The following is a 23,117-nucleotide window of genomic DNA, read 5'->3' as shown; positions in this document are numbered from 1 at the left end:
GGGTCTGTTTGGAGTGGGACTCCCCCTCTTCAATGACATTCTTTTACACAGGGTAGGCTATGTCCCCATCGCTGTCTTTCTTTGGCACAGTCACAATGATGACATTCATACCAGAGGTCACAAATTCAAAGGCCCATGGGGTCAGGCAGGTGACAAGGAGAGAGGCACGTTGGAGGGGCGGGAGACAGCAGCCTGGGCCTGCGCATCTTGTCCAGAGGAGGCGGCAGCCACTCAGCCCAGTGGGCTGTCACCTCCATCCGCCTCTCCAACATCTAAGGACCTAGAGCCCAGATTCTGTCTGCAGGCTCAGAAGCTGCCAATGGATCAAACGCTCCTGACTTCAGACTGCCTGCCAAGTTTGATGCTTACATACATTCCAGTGGGGGGAAGGTACAGATCACAGAAAGTAAATGTAATAGACACACAAACCCTAAGAAGGTGATATTTTGCATTAGTCACTCAGTTGCGTCTGACTCTTGATGACCCCATGGACTATAGCCTGCCAGGCTCTTCTGTCCATGGACTTCTTCAGAGAAGAACACTGGAGTGGGCTGCCATTCCCTTCTCCAGGGGACCTTCCTGACCCAGGGATTGGCACTGCACTGTAGGCCAATTCTTTACTGTCTGAGCCACCAGGGAAGCCTCAAGAAGGTGATAAATACTGTGGAAAAAAAGAAAAGTTCAGCCTTTGGACAAAATTTACGTCCATAGGCTGAGTAAGATCCAGGGCACAGAAGCCTGTCGCCTTTACACTAGTTCAGTGCTTCTCAGAGTGCGGTCCTCGGACCAGCAGCCACAGCAGCTTCTGGGAAGTTATTAGAAAGGTAAATTCCGTGGCCCCACCCACCCAGAATCGGAAATTCTGGGAGGGGGTCACTGGCCCAGTGTCGTTTTATAATAAGCCCCCGAGGTGACTCTCAAGTCTGAAGCCACTTTACTAGATAAATGTGTTTGGTTACTGGAAGCAAACAGCACACACGTGTAGATGGAGCTGGATAGCACTCTTCTGACAAGAACAAAGACAGTTATGAGTGACTGAAACACTGAAAAACCACACGGGCCACCTAAACGCCCATCTGCCCCCAGTCTCACACTCTACAAGGGCCTCTGATGAGCACTGGGCGTTACTATGTGACGTGCATACTCAGCGCCTGGACCACCATCCACTTCCCTTGTCGTGTGACCTACATGAGCCTGTGGAGAAAAGGGATGCCGGGCAGGCTGGCTCAAAACCCTGCCCTCCCCGCCGTCAGCACGTCAGAGCCCCTGATTTCCGCCTGCTGCCCTCACGGTCCCCAAGGAGGAAGGCCGGAGTATGAAGAGCAGAGCAGGTCTGCAGACATGGTTAAGAAGAAAGTCACTGTACTGGCGACACAGATTACAATCACAGCGAAACGTGTGTCTAACGTGGACAAGTTCTGAAAGCATTTCATCTTCCGAAAGCCACAAATTCCCGAGTGTGTCAAGAAGAGATGAAGCATTTTGGGTTACTGCAATCTCAAAGGAGGTACCGAATGATGACAAGACAAACAGAAACTCTAAGTCCAAGTCTCCCAACTCTCAGGATTTCATTGGTTCAGGCAGAAATGTCTTACCTTCATCTTGACCTTTGCACAGGAGATCAGACTTTCTCTGCAGCCTTTGTGGACCAAGGCGCCACAATCTGAAAAGAGAGCAGAACGCCGGGTGACATTAAACACACAGTGACTAGAGGCCACACTGATTTTCACTGCCAGGGCGGCCTACGGACCGTGGGGGAAGCTGCTCACACCAGGGTGTGACTACCCAGGACGACAGACTGCAGCCTTCTCCAGGAAGCAGGCGTGTGACATCATTTGGAGGAGGAGAAACAAGAGCAGGTGCCATTTCTGATTAATAAAAATGAGAAACCTGGCACTTCTCGGGCAGGAAGCCGAGAGGCTACCAAAACTAAAAGTGAAAGTGTCTGCTGTCGACGGGAATCTGAGTTGCAAGTAACACACAAGTGATACGGAACTATATGTACATACAGTTCCTTCCTGGGGGAGGAAATGGTAACCCACTCCAGTATTCTTGCCTGGGAAATCCCATGGACAGAGGAGCCTGGTGGGCTACAGTCCATGGCGTTGCAAAGAGTCGGTCACGACTGAGCATGCATGCATGCACGCACACACACACACACACACACAGACATTAACATAAACATGTAAGAACACCCACAAATGATATGGAAATGCACCCCCATCACAGGGGCTTTGAAATCTGTACGACTGCGTCAAAGGCGGAGTACGAATCCGAAAAGCCACCTGTTCGTGTCCTTTTGACTAGGACTCCTATCCACTCTGAGTTTTTTGCAAAACCCTGGGTCAAGAGCTGCCGGGGAAAGGTCATCAGAATTACCCCTCAGCACCTCCAGGAGCCCTGACTCAAGAGAAAGTGGGAGACTTCCTGAAAGATGAAGCCGCGCCCACGATCTGCTGAGGACATGATTTTCAGCTCAACTCCTAGACCCACAAGGGCTGCTGACAGAAAAAACCCAGCCCTCAGGGCCTCAAGAGGGCCAGCATCAGCTTGTACTGCTGCTATGAAGTCATAAGCTGAGCTGGGCCAGGAGGCTGAAGGGGAAGTAAAGCAAGAGATCTGTCTGTGGGGATCCCACGGTGAGAGCCTCCCCAGGGCAAGGCTCCCTGAGAAAATCAACAGACACTGCCCTGCAGCAACACTTCCATTCTGACTCAGGAAGGACCGCAGGTCCTTGAATGGTCACCCTTGAATCAAGGGCAGGATGCTCTCCTGATTTATATGCCCGGGTTCTGAGGATACGAGCGTGGAAAAGGCCAGAATCCCAGACCCCAGGGCCTTCTCCATTCCTTCCTCAACATCTGCTAGATTCATAGGCCTCTTTCCTAACACCACCAGTCACAGAGGATTGGATGATCCCACGATTTTCTCCTCCACTGAGTAAAGAACCTGCCTGCAATGCAGGACACCCAGGTTCAATCTCTGGGTCAGGAAGATCTCATGGAGAAGGGAATGGAAACCCACTCCAGTATTCTTGCTTGGAGACTCTCACGGACAGAGGAGCCTGGCGGGCTACAGTCCCTGGGGTCACAAAGAGTCGGACACCACTGAGCGACTAACATTTTCTCTTCCACTGAGTGAGTGTTCCTTCAGGGCAGGGTCTCTCCATCTACTGCTGAAACTTTAATTAAGCCTCCCTAGGACAGTGCCTGCCTTATGCTGCCTATTTCACTGTCTGTTTTAGACTTCAAGCTTATTTTATACAAAAGCCAAATGCCCTGTCACAGCTTTGATCCCAGGTCAAATGCACACTTCTAACACTAAAAGGCACGCTAGAGGCACAGCCGTCATCACCTCAGGTCCTGGCTCCCCGAGTTAGCTACTGTGACTCTAGGCCGGTTCCCCCTCCATAGGCCTCAGGCCTCAGATCTCCAAAGTGAAAAGACCCCAGTTCCCTTTCTCTGAGCTTCTCTAAGACTCCTTATGTTGCATCTCTTGAAAGAGATGATTTTTCAAAGTAAATTACTTCAAAATGTTCTACAAGGCTCATGCTGCAGAAGAGTTTTCAACTTCTTAGTCACCTGAATCGTCACTAGGACACACCCATCCTTCAGGGCCTGGGTGGGGCAAGTTCACACTGGAGAAATCATGGCGGACAGATACGATCCCCACGAAAGAGGCCATCAGGAGCAACTCTATTCTGGTCAACAGGATGGCCAGAGCAGGAACTAGTTTGGAAGTGGGATGGGGTGAGGCTTTATTCTGGGCCTTTCACTCTCAGGCCTACGGAGCCTTTTGTTGAGTAACCTCTTCTAGCTTCACCCCATGAGAAATCGAACCTCCAGTCATTTTCCTGATGCCCTTCAACTAGAAGAGGCACTCAAGTTCATTTCCCAAAGTTAGCATGAGGGGAGACTCTGCTGGGAAAGGTTTATTAAAGGAATCAGCAAGAGGAAGCAACCTGGAGGGTTCTCAGTCAGAACTCCATCCTTGCTTCCACGGTCTTCTCCAGGATGACACTCCAAGGGAGCCGCACAGATGCTGTGCTCCTGGCAGTTTCTACTGTTTGATTATGAAGACTTCCACGTTAAGTCATGAAGTTGCTCCAGAGGTCAGCAGTTATGAAAGGGTTATATATCCCTGAATATTAATGCCAGGGTTTCTCAGCAATATCCCTTTCTGGGGACAAGGAAGCCTTTGCAGAGAGAGTCCCCTGGGGAGTGACTCATTCTAATCAGCAAAAAGGAAACCTTTTGAGGATACTTTTCTCAAGAACTGGAAATCACTGACCCTTGTTAAATTGTCAAGTTCTCTGCTATTTGGAAATAAGGATACGTTTTGACTAAGAAATCATCATACTGCTCCCAGAAAAGAGAAGAATCGCAAACAGAAATCCAAATAACTCCTGAGACTCCAATGCCTTTGTGCCCTTCTATACATCATGCGATGAAACTCACATTCCAGATCTAGACTCTGAACTTTCATTAAAGGCTTTAAGCCCCATGAGCCAGTGGCCTTCCAGAAAGGGTCAAAGAGGAAACAGGTGGGCCGGACCAAATTTGTCTTTATTGACTTATATTCAAAACTTTTTTCCACTTACTTCTCAGAAAGTGAGACTCCGAGACTCTCAGAAAGTGACTTTTTTAATGGTCCCCCATCATCTTTAGGATGAGTGAAAGTGCTAGTTGCTCAGTTGTGTCCAACTCTTTGCAACCCCATGGACTGTAGCCCACCAGGCGCCTCTGTCCACAGAGTTCTCCAGGTAAGAATACTGCAGTGGGTGGGCATGCCCTTTCCAGGGATCGTCTCAACTCAGGGATCGAACCTGGGTCTCCCGTTTTGCAGGCAGATACCTCACCATCTGAGCCACACTCCTTACTCAGCTTGATTAAGCCCATCGTGCGTGTGCACTTCCAGCCCTTGCCGTGTTCTGTCACACCTCTGAGCTCTGAATAAACTCCTTCCTGCAACTGTGTCCCTTGCTCACTCTTCCTTCCCTGACTGGGTTGGCGGGACTCAGCTCTCTGAAGTCTTCTCTGACTCTCCCAGGGAAGCAGACTCCCAGTGACCTCGGAGCTTCTGGAACTCCACACCCGCCTCCATCACGTACTGTGCCGTGCCTGTCTCCGTTTCTTGCTCCGCAGATGCCTGAGACTGTGGCCTCGTCCTGCTGACCCAACGTGTCCTCATGCACAGGCTTCTCAGCTCCCCTTCCTCCCTTTCTTGTCTTTCACATACATTGTTTTTAACTCCATTCTTCCTTGCTCTCTCTGAGTCTTGCCTAAGTGTCCAGAGAGAACCTCTTCTTCATAACATTTTACTTACACAAAATAATACTTTGAAACATGGGTGAAAAAAATATGAGGAAAGCTAATGAATTCATATCACGGCCAAAGAAACCACAGATTTCGAAATGGAATTAAAATGGAGTGCCACATCTAACAACTCTATCTTAAAAATGTTTAAAACTGATCATAAAACAGTAAGGCGAAGAACCAAATAGAAAAACGGAATAAAGATTATGAACAGGCAATTCACAAAACCCATAGTTTCATCACCCTCTAGAGAATTAAATAGTGGGAATGGTGCAATTACTTTTAAACAGACTTTAGGAATATTCAAGTTCTCAGACCAGTGTTTGAGATTTAAAGGACAACTCCAACTGACGTACCATGAAAGCAGAAGCAGTGTTTTTAAAATGTGCTTCTGGTAAACAACTTTTCACACAATCCACTGTTCTGGTTAACTGAGACACACATCCCCAAAGCCACAACCCAGCTGAAGCTTCAGCATACTTTATAACATGGCCACAAGCCTGAGACATGAACAGTCTGCACACGTCTGCTGAACACACTCGAGAACCTACTTGAAAACCACTCAACTTGTTACCCGGCTGTTCAGTTCACAGTAATGGATTTAGCGGTGCATGTGGGCGATTTAGAAACTTTGGCCCAACTGACATCAGCTGAAGTCTTGAGGTTAAAACCTCTGTTTTGGAAAACAGACAATTACCAAGAACACACGAATTGAAGACAATCTACCACCACTTTCAAGCTTCCTGTCACAAACTCTATACCATGTTGTTAGGGAGATCAAATAATTATTTGGCCTTTCATTTATTTATTTTTCAAAAAAGATTTCCTAAGAGCAGTAAGCAATATGCTTTCATTCTTCAAAGTTCTTCAAAAAGGCCTTGGCACCGTGGTTTACGGGAACAGAGCCGACCCCTAATTGACTCCTCTGAAAAAGCAAACAGCCCAGCCTTCAGTTTCTTTCCTGGCTACACAGAGGCATCAAACAAAAGAATATGAAGGAAAATTCACAGGGCTGTGAGTGCGCATCTATTTTTTGCCTCACCTTTTCAAAACTGCCACCAGAGCTTTGGTGAACTGTTATATACCACACACCCATTCACCCTCAGCAGAGAAATCCAACAACCCACTAGAGAGACTGGCCTAAGAAAATCAGCTTTAAAGAAGAGTTTAGAGGAGAGGCCAGGCCAAACTGAAATGAAATTAGAGAACGGCATGAATACTCCAGGCCTGCCTGTTAAAGGAAGGATTCACCTTCCCGAGTTGTGTCAGGTTCTGAAGAAAGGGCTCGTCCAGCGCTTTTCCAGGAAGGGCTGTGCTGAAGAGCTTTGACTACCCTTCCTCCTGGAGACTGGTCCTAGCAGCAGAATCCACATGCAGGAGAATTCTCAGATCCTTCTAAAGGTTAGGGGTTAGAGACACATTTCTAACTTTAAGGAGAAAAAGGTCCAACTTCCTGCTATCACGTCAACACTCACCAACAACAGCAGAAAAACATTTAAATACTGATAAATTTAGAAATACATGCTCAAAAAGGATTTCTGCAACTTCTGTTTTAAATTCTCTGGGGACTGTGAGACACAGCCTGGTCTGGACTGATAGAGCAAATGACTTGTAAGATATTCTCAGTAGCTGGTGTGATAACCACAAGGCTGGTGGTACGGAACAAGACCAAAGCCACAAAAGAGAGCTACATCACCGTAGCTGGAGGGCTCACCTAACAGCAGTTTTTGTAAGAATGCTGGTAAACAAATCAACAAAAAGCAAAACCCAAAGTGCTCTGCTTGGATAAGAACTGGCTTTATTGCTGAGGCTCTTCCACCCGTCGTTTCCCCTAAACACACTTCTTTTCTTTACCGGTTATATGTATTTCACCATCTAAGCAACGAACTCTAAATGTGAGAAAACTGCTTGTCCAGAGAGCTGCCTTTCAGGACAAAAATCTCAAGGTGAACCAGACCATCACAAGCAGTCTGAACTCTTTATGTTTCCTACTTGGGTTGAGGCTGGTCTGCTTGTTTCTTTTCTTCTAATCAAGAGAAGCAACCTACCACAAAAGTACTCAGAAGCTGCTAACACAACAGAAAATAAATCCACAGTAATCTCAGTTATCATCTTGCATGTGTTTAAAGCAAACAAAATGGAACCACTGGCAAGATCTGAAAACCCGAATGTAGTGGATGCCTTGTGCTGAAGGACTCCACCAGGCATTCCAGAGACCAAATTATTTGTGGTGGTTGGAAAACAGTTGACTTATTCAAGAGAAGCTTTACATAACTGCAAGGGGGAAGAAGTGGAAAGATGCTCTCCTCCTTTCTCTATTCAAGTTACCAAAATCCTAAATTAAGAGTAGAGTTTTGGTGGAGTTAAAACAAACGAACAAACTCGCCAAGTTTCTCCTAAATTAAATTACTTATTCCCGACAAAGGGGGAACTCTGCTTTCACCGTGTGTTTGTTTTCCAGGAGTAAACTGCAGAGGAACCAACCTCAGGGAGGCTTTGCTCCTGCCCTTTAGCTATTTCTAGCATCTGTGATCTTGACCATTTCCACCTAAGTCCACCAAAGGAACTCAGCTTTCACCACGACTATGACTTCAGACTGGTCGAGGTGTCTTCCAGTAAGGTCAAGAGTTGCTGACTTGTTTTTAAAAGTTCCAGCCTGCTGGATCTCTCAATATTTGCATGCAGAAAGATGTATTAAAGTGACTTAGAGATGTCTGAAAGACAGGCGAAGACTGACATCAGCCATCGCCACACCGACCACGATAGACCAGGTGGCTGATCTTTCTAAACCGCGGGTCAAAACTGACTGAGCAGCCACCTGGGGTCTGAGGCTCCAGGGTCAGCAAACAGAATTATGTTAAACCAAGGAAAGGGCTGCTAATAGCACAAGGGTTTCCTAGGAGGTAAAGGAACTGGAGGGATGCTGTTGTTTCCTGAGATTCCTGGGAAGATCCCGGACATGAGAGGGAATGGAAGGAAGCGAAGAAAGATTCTGAGTCCTCAAATTACTCATCGTTTCCACTTCCTGCCAAGATCACAAATGGTGCTTCACACCCACAAACAGGAGCTGCAGGCCCTGTTCTTCAGGAAGCTGCAGAGAATCAGCCCATTACCTCTGTTCCTTGGGGAAGGTGACGACATGTTGTTTCCTTTGCTTTCAAGCCTCCTCTTTTTACAAGTGGCAGGCTGCACCCTGTCACACACAGATCTTAGGGCCAACCACTGAACGCTGAGCTTCTTTCAACACTAACCCTGGAGTGAATTGCAAAGCCACAGTTGAGACTGGGAGCCCCTAAGTTTCTGGGGTGGGGTGGTATACAAACTGAAAATGTTATTTTTGCACCTAGGTATATACTAGGGTAGCCAGGCCCTATCAAACAGTTCCTTTTTGTCATCTTTCAGTTTAAACTTAAAAGCACTAACTCTTCTTCCTTGTTGTGCTACGCAGACCTAAGATAACTTGAGACATCTGTAGTTAGATCAAGTGACTTCCGTAAGTCAAACAGCTGCTGGCAGAGGACATCAGGACAATACTTCCTCCCCGACAGATTCTCCAGACAGAAGACTCTTGTGATGACACACTGGACTCCATGCAACAGTCTGCTTCCAGAAGAAACAGACAACTTGGGTGACTCCACATTAAAACTACAAATTAAGACCAAAAAACCTCCATCCTACTATTATTAACACTGTTAACATAGAACTAGTAGTCAACCCACTATTTTATTGATCTTCCATATTTAAAAAGCCTTAATAAAATATTGCTATATTGTGTGCTATCAAGTATGTAACATATTTAGCACAGATATTTGGACTCTAATCGCAACATTCACTTTTGCAATGAAAGAGAACAGTGAGGCTGTTCTGATGGATCAAAATATAAGCCATCAGGTGGATATTATACTTGCTGTTCACGTATCTACCTCAGCATCTAATTTATGTCTGTACTTATTTCTGTGGCTCAGACGGTGCAGAATCTGCCCGAGTTCGACCCCTGGGTCGGAAAGAGCCCCTGGAGAAGAGAATGGCAACTCATCCCAATATTCTTGCCTGGGAAATCCAACGGACAGAGGAGTCTGGTGGGCTACAGTCCGTTTGGTTGCAAAGAGCTGGACACAACTGAGCGACTTTCACTTTCACTTTTCATGCATTAATACAGAGTACAGTATCTTCGTTTTCACAGACAGGTAGGTACAAATGTTAGTAGTTTTCTTTTTTTTAAAATGGCTTGCCTTGCAATCATATTACATTCTTCAATTAATTCAAGATGGAAGGAAAAATTCAAACAAAGTAGATAAGACTGACAGCTAAAGTTAATATGTTGATGTTAAAATCTGGTGACAGTTTTGAGAGTGTGTTTTTAAGTAGGCTGTAAATTAGTTTGAAAAATATATAAATCCCACAATCTGTGGAACTTCCAAAACACCAGTTCCACAAAAACCATTCTGAAAACCACCGTCCTATCGAGCTATTTAATTGCTACACAAACCGGGGGCTGAGAACTTCAGTCTACAAGCCTCAAATCTCTTGAGTCAGGTTGTTCCCCATCAGTACCAGCCCCCCACAGGTGACTCTTTGTGGGTGGTTCAGTGTCCTTGGGCCACAGACATTTCCCAGAAGCTACACGGGTCCCCTCTTCAGGGGGCGACCTGTAAACACTATTACCCACAGTATAGGCACTTCAACAGTCTGAGGTGCCCTAGCTCTATTTCATCATGGAGTAAATACGGTAAAAGAGAATTTCTATTTAACAGGGAAAGGTATGGAGGGAACAAAAACGGGTTTATGATGCCTGGTTACAAGAGGTGCATTCTCCTCCATCAGAGTGGATATTCTGCTCTTGACAAAGCAGCTGCATGCCAGACGCAGGTTCAATTCCAAGTCACTGTACTCTAACACAGACTAACAATAATTCAACTCTTTTCACCTGAAAATAATGTGTATGCAAAAATCAATGACAGTAATAAGATGTTTCATATACTGACATCATCAGACAACTTTCTCCAGCCTGCACTTAAATCGAAAAGTTTTCTGGAGCTACTTGTGGAAGTACATAGTGAGTCATCCACTCACTATAACCATAAACCTATGGTTCTCTATGAAAGTCAACCAGCTGGTCGCTCAGTCGTGTCTGATGCTTGGAGACCCCACAGAGTGTAGGCTCCTCTGTTTATGGAATTCTCTAGGCAAGAACACTGGAGTGGGTTGCCTTTCCCTTGTCCAGGGGACCTTCCTGACCAACGATCGAATCTGGGCCTCCTGCATTGCAGGCAGATTCTTGACCGTCTGAGTCAGCAGAGAATAGCACAAAGAAAAGGATTCTTTGGGTCTTTAAACAAGATCTTCCATCTCTTTTGCCCCTCAACTTTCTGATAGTATTTCACATCATAACTCAGAACTGAGAGCTGGTGGGGTCCACTTCTCATCCACGCTGGTGCTACCAGGACAGTGACAGAGTGACTCTGATCTTCTCTCCAACTGCTTAAAGCCATTTCCTTCTTCAATCAACGTCAACATAGTCTGCGCTTTCTTCAGAGACCAGCTGACAAGCAGAAAAACCTTTGAAATTACCACTGAGATGACATTTACTTTCTTTTTAAACTCAGTGAGCCAATATTCAAGTACAGTCTTAAAAAATTCAAACAATGCAGAAGTATAAAACAAAAACTTAGTCCCCTTCAATCTCTCCTCTAACCTCTTTTTCAAATTGTTAACAGTTTGGTGTATATCCTTATAGACATTCTCATATAGCTACATAAACAATTACTATTTACTTATCTGTTTCCTATAATTTGGGATCATACACACAGTTCCATTTATTGCCTCTCAAGTTTCCAAAATGTCGTGGAGATCTGTCGGTACCTGCAGATCTATTCCACTGGCTGAGAAACCACAGCCTGGGGGCTGAAGTCAGCTCACACCTGTTTTGCAAAAGCGGGTTCACTGGAACACAGTCACGCTCACATTTATGTATAATCTGTGGCTGCTTTTCTGCCATAAGAAGCGAGTAGGGTGATCATCACAGATGCCTAATAGCCTAGTGTCCTAACTATCAGTTTCTTCACAGAAAAACTTTTTTAAAAAAGTTTATTTATTTATTTGGCTGTGCAGGGTCTTAGCTGCAGCACGTGGGATCTAGTTCCCCAAGTAGGGATCGAACCCAGGTCCCCTGCATTGGGAGCTCAGAGTCTCAGAGCCACTGGACAACCAGGGAAGTCCCCACAGAAAAACAGCTGATGACCTTTGAGCGATTCCATTTTTACCACTAGCCTAATATTCCACCTAAAGAATATATTATCTTTTACTGTTAGATATTTAGCTCCTTTGAAGTTTTCCACAATACAAATAATGCTGCAATGAGTAAGTACCAAGGATTACACCTTGAGAACTCTTATTCTAAGCCACTGTGTAATAAGCAACTTGAGAAAGGTGTTTCTAATTACGTATTCCAACCACTAAAAAGGATCATGTGATGTGGCAGAGGTGCTAAATATGGAAACATTAACACCAATCAATTATAATATATAAATGCATCAAGTTAACACTTGGCACTGTTAAATTTACACAGTGTTACACGTCAAATATACTCATGGGGAAAAAAAAGAGTAAGAGAAAGGTGCTAGGCACACAGGTTGCTCAAAGAATATTTGCTGACAAACAGCTTTTGAATGAATTACACAGTGCCTTGCATATTGCAGGCAACTGATCTTTGCTGAATAAACTCATTTAAGATAAGGAACTCAAATGCATATTTATTGGTGCTGTTAGTCACTCAGTCTTCTCTGACTCTTTTGAAACCCCATGGACTGGAACCCACCAGACTCCTCTGTCCGTGGAATTCTGCAGGCAAGAATGCATTCCTTTCTCCAGGGGATTATTCCTGACCCAGAGATCAAAGCCAAGAGTCCTGTGTCTCCTGCACTGGTAGACAGATTCTTTACTGTCTGTGCCACCAGACTTATTGACAGTTAAAAGTGAAAAAACAAATTCAGTCTGAAGTCACCAAGATCTCCTAGAATATTCACTCAGCTCTTCCCCACTACTGAAGCAGATGACAGAATGGAAGCCACTGCTCCTCTATGTATATAAAACCTAAATCACAGCAACCCACCAGTGATGCAGAACACTAAATTATGTGAAAAATCTCCATGGAGATTCTTCAAGAGCTACTTACATTCAGTTATTTATTTTTTATTGTTAGTTTTATTTTTACTATTAGTTTTATTCAGTTATTTTTCTAATCCACCCGCTGGTTGTGTGGTATGCTAAGAAGCACAGAGCGTCCCCCTCAGACACATGGTCTCTGGGCACATAGGGGCGGCTGGAATTGAGACCCCTGAATATAGTCAAGAGCTTTAAACTAAAGACTGGAACAGCCCTGCCAAAGGGCCTGGAAAAAGCCATGTACACCTGCCCTCCCTTGGACTTGGAGTGAGAATTCTGTGTTACCTATGAATCCAGGGTCTGGATTTACACCACTTGTATCTCCTGGAACCCTGAGTTAGGGAGCTGTGTCTAGGTTTGGTGGAATTCCAATCCGGCGATGATGAAACCCTATGGGATCCCCGCTGAAACAGACACAGGACTGCGGCACCACAGGGTCACCGCGACAGAAAAGGGACTCCAGAGATTCCCATGGGAGGGGAAAAAGTCTTATGAAGCTGAAGCTGAACTTATGACAAAAAAGGAAAAACCCAGATCCCATGTAAGGAAGGTAAACCGTGATGAAAAAGCACTGGCAAATGCAGGCAGAAGATGCTGACGGTTATTAATTTTGAGATGTAATGCCTCATAGCAAGGGTCTGCAAACTGCAGCCTGCTTTTGTATGGCCCATGAACTGCAAATGGTTAGCACTGGAGTAAAAAGTGAGCCAAAGTGACGGACAAGGGACCACTGGGCGGCTTCGGGGTTTGAGGCTATGAGATGGTTTTCATGCTGACATGGACTTCCAGAATAAGGCAGTGGCTTAGGGACAGCAGGAGAGGAAATTTGAAATCGGGCTCTTTGAGAGACATTAAGGGCTCCGCATTCTCTTATCTGGAATGTGTGTCTCCAATGCTGTTTAAAGGAAGACAGAAAAAGGGCTACTTCTCCACATCAAAGAGGGACAGATAAGGGGTGGGAAGGACAGGAAACTAGAAACGAACGTTTCCGAGCCTGGGGCGTTTTACTGCACAGGAACACACGCATCTCTTACTTGCACACGTGTAGGCGTCTTTGCTGGTGAAGGGCTTCATACACTGGCCGCAGACAATGGGACCCACAATCGAGATGGAACTGAAAGCGTGCCCGTTCACACTCTTCTTGTCCTTCTCCTTCTCTTTACACTCTTTTTCCTTCTCCTTAATTTTATCTTTTTCTTTTTCCTTTTCCTGCCAAAGAAAACAACCGACATTACATTGTTAACCAAACACTGGAAGGCCTTCCCTTCTAGAAGGCTACCGGGCTACCTGTGGTCAACAGTGGCTGGTCAATGTTTTGAATCAAAGTTAGGAATGCTGTCCTGGACATAAAAAAATTTTTTTATCAAGTTGTGTGCATTCGAGTTGCATTAGAAAAACCTTAGGAGGACTGGGCAGGTTGAACAGTTTTGTCCCTGGCTTGGAAAGTCAAAGTGTTAGTCGCTCAGTTGTGTCTGACTCTTTGCAACCCCATGGACTGTAGTCTGCTAGGCTCCTCTGTCCATGGGATTCTCCAGGCATGAATACTGGAGTGGGCTGCCACTGCCTTCTCCAGGGGATCTTTCCAACCCAGGGATTGAACCCAGATCTCCTGCACTACAGGTGGATTCTTTACTGTCTGAGCCACCAGGGAAACTATGCCAATAGACATGTTCATTGCCTAGGGACCAGCATGGGCGCTGGATGAGGAGGAGCCTGCAGGCCTCCTGAAACAGCCAGCGCTGAGCCCAGCTGCAGGGCGGGGAGCAGAAGAAAGGATGCGATGGTTCTGGGACCAGCCTGAGGGAGAGATGATTGGGCAGAGTGAAAAACGACTCAAGGTTCCCCACAACTGCTTCCCATCCATCACATACCCTTAAGAAAAGACACATATCTGGTAACTGCCTCTCGTACTCTAGCCAGAAACATGAACTATCCCCCACATAGACATTTGCTGTTCTTACTAATCAAAAGTTTCAAGGTTCAGCTTTGGCCCAGTTTTCAAACTGGAGGAGGAGGGGTTTAAACCCTAAAAATGCAAAGAAATACTAGTAAGTGTTAGATCCTTAATAAAATATCCAATGCAGTCAGGGGCATTTCAGGTACACACTACCCTTAGGAGATGAAGACCGTGTGGTCTAATCATACACTCTTCATAAAAGGTCCTTCCCAGACACGGTTAGATAGAGACTTGGCTGGTTAATCAACAGCAAATGAATAATTTTCTTTCAAACTAACTGGACCCTGAATTGCAATGTACAGAGGTAGGAGGAATGCACTTAGTAGTGGTCGTCATCACCAACTTTAGGGTACTCATTTTCCAGGGCATATAACAACACTATTGCTGTCATCCAAAACAATTCCTGAAAAGAGAGATACCCCAATGTCAGGTATCATGGCAACTATCAAAGGCCTTATTTTCAATCGATGCCTTCTATCTACATTATTTCATCTGAATCAACAACTCTGAAGTGAGTAGGGTGGGCGTTATGCCTCCCATTTCCTAACTGAAAAGATAAATAACAAAGGTAATAGCAGGCAAGAGTTGGAACAATCACTATGTGCCAAGCACTGCAGAAAGCAACTGATGTGAAATTTTTCATTAACAACCCAATGGCGTGTAAGGACCAGCTATGATTTCCATGAAACACTCGAGGGCCAAGGCTGAGAGATGGCTCATGTACTAGAGGCCACACACCAGTAACTGCCCAAGCTGGAGCTAACTTCCAGATCTGCCAACTGTAAAGCTCAGCTCCTGGTCACTGCACTCTACTTCCAAGGACTAGAGACGTTTGTGCACTCACAGAATGTCACACAGCAAATGATCTGCAGTTAAAATAAAAAACCCAGGTCTTCTGACTCTGTATTCAGAACCCATCTGCTATACTGAAATGGTGAACATTTGTTAAGTTTGTGATTCACGTAAAGTCCTTTGTTAATAGCATGCATACAATAAAAATCTAAAAATCAAATTGCTACACTTTAGAACTATAAAAAACAACAGGAGAGGAAGGGAGGGAAAACAAACCACTTCACTTTATAAAACAGGAAACTGTTCTGAGTGAAAATTCGTTAACTGCTAAAGTATCTAAAACTCTAATAAAAATCAGGATGAAGAAACTGAGCTTTTCTAATAATTGTTCTTTGAACTAAATTTTGTTAAAGGCTTCTCATATACAAAATGTTAAACTGAAGAGCACCTGACCTTTTTGCTCAAGAAAGCTAAAAAAGTTGCTCTGAGAGTTAAGGTCTGTGGGCAGCTAGCTTACTCTCCCAAACCTTGCTATGCTCTTCAAATCTGAACAGATAATCTCCCCATCCTTTGTGAGAATCCCAACCAGCTCCTCCAAGGATAAAAACAAAACAAAACAACAAACTCCACTGTCTCTCTCTGTGCTGGTCGGAAGCTAGTTCTGTAAAGAAGTCAGGCACTTACCTCCCCATGCTTTGGTCCTATGAATCTCACTGTTATGAGGGGTGCTTCATGAAACCGACCCCATTTTGCCGACATGATTCGACCCCCATGCCAGGAAATATGCTCTCACGGGAGGAGGGGCTCATGCCGGCGGGGCAGGGCCTGGCAGTTTTGAGCTGCCATTAGAGCAACCACTAGAGAAACTGTAAGAGGAAGCTGGGGACTGGTTGAGAAAAGGAACGGGGGAGGGCTGAGGCTGCGGGTTTCCTTAAGATAAGCTTAACCATTTGCATGCTGCTGGTGCAGCCTGCCGCCCAGGCACAGAGGACCCAGGGCACGCACGACACCGGACAAATTCCCCTGCACACGCTGTGCGGACAGTGCTAAAGTGGCAAGACGGGAGCTCTGGCAAAACTGAGGCGGATTTTTTTCTCAATGCTGGAAGTTAAGGAACACACCTACTTAAACAGAGGTCCTCATTTGAAAAACCATACATTTCTAAAGAAAGCTTTTTTGGTGAAGGCGCCTGTGGAAAGGCAGTGATTGGCTGTTTTCTGAAGTTTGATTTTTCGAGGTTTAACTCCTGCCAAAATGTGTGCTGGGGAAACGGAAACTAATAGCATTTAATGGGGACAATGCAAGAGACAGCTACACTGGGATACTATGAGGGGAAGTGATACTTCGATTCTTCTAAACCTACCATTTTAGACAAGTACTTATGATTTTAAAAAAACTCTCTGGAAAACTGTGAAACATGCTATGATTAAGCGACTGAAGAAAAAAGAGAGATGATGACATCCAACATTGGTTTAAGTCTTGGCAAACACTACTTTACCCTACTTGGCACCTTTGAAAGGCTAAGATGTTTAGTTCTTTTTTAGACACTTCACGGGAACTGGGAGGTGAAGCTGAATGTCTTGTCATGAAGCCGGGGAGTAGATTAACATCTGGGCAGGAATCTAATCCTTGCATCCAAAAAGGCCTACTTCAAATCAGATTAAGAATCTATCTCAAACATCTCTGACCATCTCCTACTCGTCTGCAAAGAGGAAAGCTTAGAAAAAAATAAATCGATGTGACAGGGTGGTTTAGAGAGGGTCACACCCCACTCCCTCTGTAATGAGGACATTATACACACACACACACACACACACACACACACACACACACATTATGTGTGTGTGTCTGTTATGAGTCTGCAGCAAGCAGACTCACTTATCAGGAAACAGTACTACCTCTTAAAGATACTGAAACACAAAAGCAGAAACTGCCTGCCAGTCTTCCTGTTTTATTTCCTGTTTAGGTTCTCCCTCTTTCACACACACACACGACTCAACATATTTATTAACTCATGCCAGTTAATGAGAATTCTTGAAAGGACCTATAAAGGATCAGTACTCAATTTCCCCCAAATTTCTCATACTCACATGGCTACAGATATGAAAAAATAAATACATTATATAGCATGTATTATGTTACACATATAGCATACTATATATAGAGTGCTTACAGTAAAAAACTAGTGCTAACATCTATAGTAGCATTTCAATTTTTTAAGCATTATGGAGAAGTAACATTATTCAATGGGTAAGAAAACCAGTAGAGCCAGCATCATGACACCAGAAAAATATTCACTTATTTTTATGTTATCATTTTAGAGAATCAAACATTTCTGAATGGAAAAGCCCTCCTGTGGGTACAATGGCAAAGACAGACAAGGTATTTAATGCAACTTAACATAAAATGTGGGGCTTTCCTGGTGGCTCAGTAGTAAAGATTCCCCTGCAATGCAGGAGACGTGGGTTTGATCCCTGGGTTGGGAAGATCCCCTAGAGAAAGAAATGGCAACCCATTTCAGTATTTTTGCCTGGGAAATCCCACGGACAGAGGAGACTGGTGGACTATAGTCTGCTGCTAAGTCGAGTCAGTCATGTCTGACTCTGTGCGACCCCATAGACAGCAGCCCACCAGGCTCCCCTGTCCCTGGGATTCTCCAGGCAAGAACACTGGAGTGGGTTGCCATTTCCTTCTCCAATGCATGAAAGTGAAAAGTGAAAGTGAAGTCGCTCCATCGTGCCCGACTCTTAGCGACCCCATGGACTGAAGCCCGCCAGGCTCCTCCGTCCATGGGATTTTCCTCGCAAGAGTACTGGAGTGGGGTGCCATTGCCTTCTCCGGGACTATAGTCTATGGGGTCACAAAAACAGCTGGACATGACTTAGTGACGAAACAACAATACCATGAAACGCATTACTTCACCAATTCTCCTGTTCCTTACTATTTTTTGGTACATAGACAAAGCTGAGCTATCCTTTGTGAGCTATCCTTCAAAAACAATCTTATTTGAAGTAAGCTGGTAACAATGATCAAAGGTGACTCTTAAGCTTCTTAATAAACTGATAATGTGGCTAAAGGGGTGCCTGCACCCCTGATAATGTGAAGTGGGTTGCAATCCAGGGTTAGAGATTTGTAACTTTTGGAGAATTTCCATCACTAGAGATAACACAAGCTGCCAGAGACCAAAACTTGGGGCCAAGAGCCTGAAAGGGGAAGCAGTCTCATTGCAAGAGTCCAGCCACTCTGACAGAGAAGCTGGGAGGTGAGAGGTCACCTAAGGATGGCCTGCTGCTGCCGCCAGGCTGCACTTGCACACAACACTACCTTCTTTTTGCCTGCCCCCTTCTCTTCAGCCCTCTCCTAGCCAGCTCCAGACTCCAGCCCTTTGAGGTTATTAACAAAATTAATAGAAAGAGACACTGTGCAGCTCACTCTTGCTGAACAGTGAACATGAACTGGACAGGACAGTATTACTCGGCAGAAGTCAGATCACAAGATATGACCTGGTCTGTGACCTGAAGCGTGCTTCTCTGGGCCGCGGTTGGGGAAATAAGGAGAGCGGTGCGAGATGTTTTGAAAGCTCGGGTCCCAGTTTCTGTGTTCAGCCTTGCGTTGTTTCACTCATGTCTGCTTGTACTGCCTCGCCAAAGCCGTCGGTGGCGTATTCACTACTCTGCCCCTAAGCTGGCGTCACGAGGGAGATGGATGGAGAAGGGGGAATTCTCCACTTCACCCTGGTCTTCTGGTTAGAAGTTTGTTTGGAGAAAAGATTTCACGGGTTAAAACCAAAAAAAGGCAAGAGAAACACTTGGAGTCATCCGAACAGACGGTAAACATCATCCAGGTAAAGACCGTGTGCTTTGGTTCCTCCACCTGCTTGTCAGCACCTAGCAGAATGCTGATTCCATCAAACACTCTTGGCCAATTAACACTGCTCTTTCAAGGAGGCCGCCTTCTGTCGACGCCCAACCAGTGGCCAAGGCAGCTGGTAAGAGAGGCACAGCTCTATTCTGAGCCCTGCTGCCACACAAAGAATAATTAAGTGTTCCGCCTTCTTTAACCTTAACTGTTTTGAATCATAAAACAAGGCTAAGCATGAGGTTAGCGCTTAAACATGAGACTACTCTAGAAATGGTTCGCTAGACTCTTCGTGCGTCTTCCAGTTTGCCTACTTTCTGTCCATTCTGCACTTGGGCAGGTGAAATGAGAAAACATAATTGTGGTGGCAGGTTTTCTGGAAAAATTTGAGCGATGACCAAACCTAGTATTTGCTGAAAGAAAAGAGATCTTACCTCATTTACAAAAGTTAATAATTATGTACCTGTGCGTATGCATATAACACACAGATATATAGTGATTCCTGTGCAAGAAGTCCTTAATTGAGTCCCAATTTTTTTCCTACTTATTTTGTTGGAGGCTAGATGGGTGAAGAGTTGAGTGTAGGAAAGTGAGAGGCAGAGTTTTCCCCACTGATTTGAAACATCTTCCAATGTAGCAATGGGAATTAGTATAAGAAAGTTAACTCTTTTTTTTCTTGTAAAAATACATTCAAAAAATATTAGAAGAGTTTTTATCTCTAATGTGGAATTATTACAGATACTTTTTATTTCTGATGTTTTTCCCAGATGAGGTACCTTACTCCTAATAAAAGGAGATAATATCTACCTTACAGTGTGTGGAAAGGATTAAATCAGATAATACATGGGAAGCTTTCAGCATACAGTAAAAACTCAACTGATAGTGTTATCCCTTATTGTTGTTTTTCTTGCTGTTAGTTTTCTTCAGGTATTAGCTTCCTGCAGCCAGCATCTCTCAACTCAATTCCACAGGACCCCACCATGTAATTAGTTTCTGGGTGTGTGCTGTACCTGGAGCCTACTGAGAGCTGGCTGAGGGGGTCACACAGAAACGCCCACAACAGTACTTACCTTGCTCTTTTTACTGCTGGACATTTTGTTCTTGATGTAGCTGAATGTACGACTGACTTTGGTTCCACTCTTTATTTCAAAATCTTTCTTGGGGCTTGGTGGCAGGAAATTAAAGTTCTCTTCTGTTATACTAAATAGAGAACAGAAGAGTTTTTAAAAAGATTACAGAAGTTGTTTTTTTTTTAAATTAAAACACTCTACATATAATTCTTTGTAACCATCACTGTCAGGTATTATTTTGGCTACAAGTCACAGCCAACTTATATGCTCATGTGCAAATGAGAAAAGGGGTAAGAGGTGGCCAGAGGCTGCTGAAAGGTTTTATATAATAATATCAACTCAACATAGCATATCACAATGCTCACGTCCTATTGTGAAAACTTGGCTAAATTTTCTTATGTCAGTTATTAGTGTTTCACTAATGGGTTTTCAGGGATCTGATGCTAATTGTTGATTAGTATTAATGATCAATTAGTCATTAATTACTTTATCTGAAATTGCTTAACCTAAAACAGCACCCAATGTATAAACTTCTTTGCATTAAACAGGTGTCTAAAAAGAAACCTACAGATGCAAACCAAGGAGTTTTTATGACTGAATGCATGTACAAGTTCCCTCAGAGCAGAGGTCACACCTTTTATTTAGGTTTCTGGCACACTGGACCGTCAACATGTGAAGTCGGCTATGCACGATTTAAGGAGGGGAATATATTGAATGGTAGGTAGAACCGACACTGAGGGCAGAAAGATCTACTGCAGGGCTTTCACAGAGACCTGGAGGTACTGACCTACTTGTTTAGGACACCTATGTCCTAAGTCCATCCATGATGGGTATCTCCAGATCCTGGGAAATTCACAAAGGTTGAGTTCCTCAAAGAATGCGGGGCCCTTGTACACATTATCATTTTTGCACCAAAAGAACTACGTAGAACTGTTACATAATACATCATCTATTATACAGAAATCCATTCAAACTACTTTTCCTAGTGTCCCAGAACAGTTATGCTAGAAGTTTTCCATTGGAAAAGTAGTGTTTGCCTTGAGGGCTTCTGTGAGAGCAGAGACAAGCAGGACCACATGGGTCCTGTTCAGTAGCTTAAGTCTATTTATATTTAAAATACTGCTTGAAATATAAAGCAGTCTGTTACTAAGACAAAGGGGAAATGAAAATCACTGCTCTAGAAAGAACAAAGAGTAAGCAGAATATGGTTAAGTGCAAACAAGAGGACTCATATCGAGAGAGAGTTCTGGATTACTGGGTCACAATTGATTCCTTTGTGAGAAGGAAGGCAACTTATAAGACACTGCAGGGCAACAATCAGAATCCCAATTATGCTTAAAATCAAATATTTAATCTCATAAGCTTGAATAATAAACAATGAGTCAAAATAGCAATCTTTTGCCTGCTGTTAAAAACCAAGTCACTTCCCTGGACAGAGATGTGTACTGTTTGAACCTACACAGAAGAAAACAGCTTTAAAGCTTCCGAGGGCTAAGTAGGCAGCAATACTGCGTGAATACCAACACACACACACACTGTGAAACACAATGTTCTTGGACTTGGAAATTCCCATAAGCAAAGAGTGCAAAGTTCATAAAGTTAATACAAGTGTATCCTTATGTGAATAAGTGCACCGATAATCTCCATCTATAGGACGCCACAAAGAATAAAGGTAGAACGCTACCCAGGACATAAATTTAAACCAATATTCCAAATTTATCAATCAAGGAAGTAAAATTCCAGTAAGCGCAATTAACTTATTTTGCGTAAATGTGTTAAGACATTCTGGATTTCCTTCATTTCATCTTGAGAAAAGGAGCAGCAAAAGAAACGTATATAGTACCTCCCAGTCAGATTAGAGCTGGTGCTGTGGAAGGGCCTCGAACCTGGAAAACAAGAACGGCAGGAAAAACATCAGAACAAAAGCATCTTACCTGGATAACAGATAAAATGTTTAATGTTTTTGTGACTGACACAGATAAAGCAAAAGTAGCCTCTGAAAGCCAGTGTGGGGTGCTTTTCCTTCTGAGGGTTTGGAAGAAGGAAAACTTGAAAATGAAACCCTCAAATTAGAACTGGAAATTGGCAGCAACTGGGAGTGAATTTCTCATGGGGAAAATTTTTTTAAATCCAGGATTCAAGTAACCAAAGAAACCCCAAAATGAAACAACAAAAATGCTCAAATGTATGTCTAACTCCTGTTCTTACGAAGGTTCAGAGTCCACAGGCCATCTTTCTGAGATGCTGTCAGAGAGGAATATACAACAGGAAATGACATGTCATTTTCTGCATGCTGTTTAATCTTGTGTTCATATATATCTATATTAAAAGTCCAGCTAATATATGCCTGACATTTTCCTGAGCATTCCTAGAAATGGATTAGAGCATTAGGAAACCAACAGAAAAGAGCATTAGACCCAACTTATAAGGTCTAGGGTTTGCCACTAATTTGGGGTGATATCTCCAGACTTCATTTCTTCATCTCTGAAATAAGGAAGATAAAACATGCTAAAGGTCTTTCTAATTGATACTGATCAGATGAGTAGGGCAGATATATTATTCCTCCTTCCATAACCATCAGACCATAAACTGAAATGGGTCATTACATCAATAGCTAAATAAGACAGGGCATTAAATAAAACAAATACAGAAGTAGTGATACCATTATTTTACCTATGATAGGTTAATGACAAATGGTTTCCAAGTTTTAGGAGATCAGGTATAGAAACACCTTCTGTGTGTGATTCCAGGTAGACAAAGGTTGCTCTATGTAGCTACTGTTGCAATGTGGACAAAATACGCCTTTCTCCTTGAGGTTACTGAAACTTCAGTTTGATAGAGATTTGGAAAATGTTCTACTACCAGATTATCAACATTTGAAACTCTTAAGAACTCCCAAATTGTTCCAGATTTTTGAATAGAAATGCAAAGGTGAAGCCATTACTAACACGTAGCTAACAT

General features: G+C 43.9%; 1 protein-coding gene across 1 annotated transcript in view; it reads right to left on the bottom strand.

The window, feature by feature from the left end:
• AKAP13 (A-kinase anchoring protein 13) overlaps positions 1–23,117 on the bottom strand; it is a 318,409-nt gene that overhangs the window by 36,041 nt on the left and 259,251 nt on the right. Inside the window, exons 16-19 of the mRNA XM_052660082.1 lie at positions 22,000–22,042; positions 20,157–20,286; positions 13,514–13,688; positions 1,596–1,663 (exon numbers count right to left, since the gene is read on the bottom strand). Coding sequence (XP_052516042.1) covers positions 1,596–1,663; positions 13,514–13,688; positions 20,157–20,286; positions 22,000–22,042 — 416 coding nt within the window. The remainder of the gene's footprint in view (positions 1–1,595; positions 1,664–13,513; positions 13,689–20,156; positions 20,287–21,999; positions 22,043–23,117) is intronic.

This window comes from Budorcas taxicolor, chromosome 21 (assembly GCF_023091745.1).
Source record: "Budorcas taxicolor isolate Tak-1 chromosome 21, Takin1.1, whole genome shotgun sequence".
Classification (NCBI taxonomy): domain Eukaryota; kingdom Metazoa; phylum Chordata; class Mammalia; order Artiodactyla; family Bovidae; genus Budorcas; species Budorcas taxicolor.
Note: the sequence above shows the minus strand (reverse complement) of the source record. Positions and strands in the feature narration are given on the sequence as shown.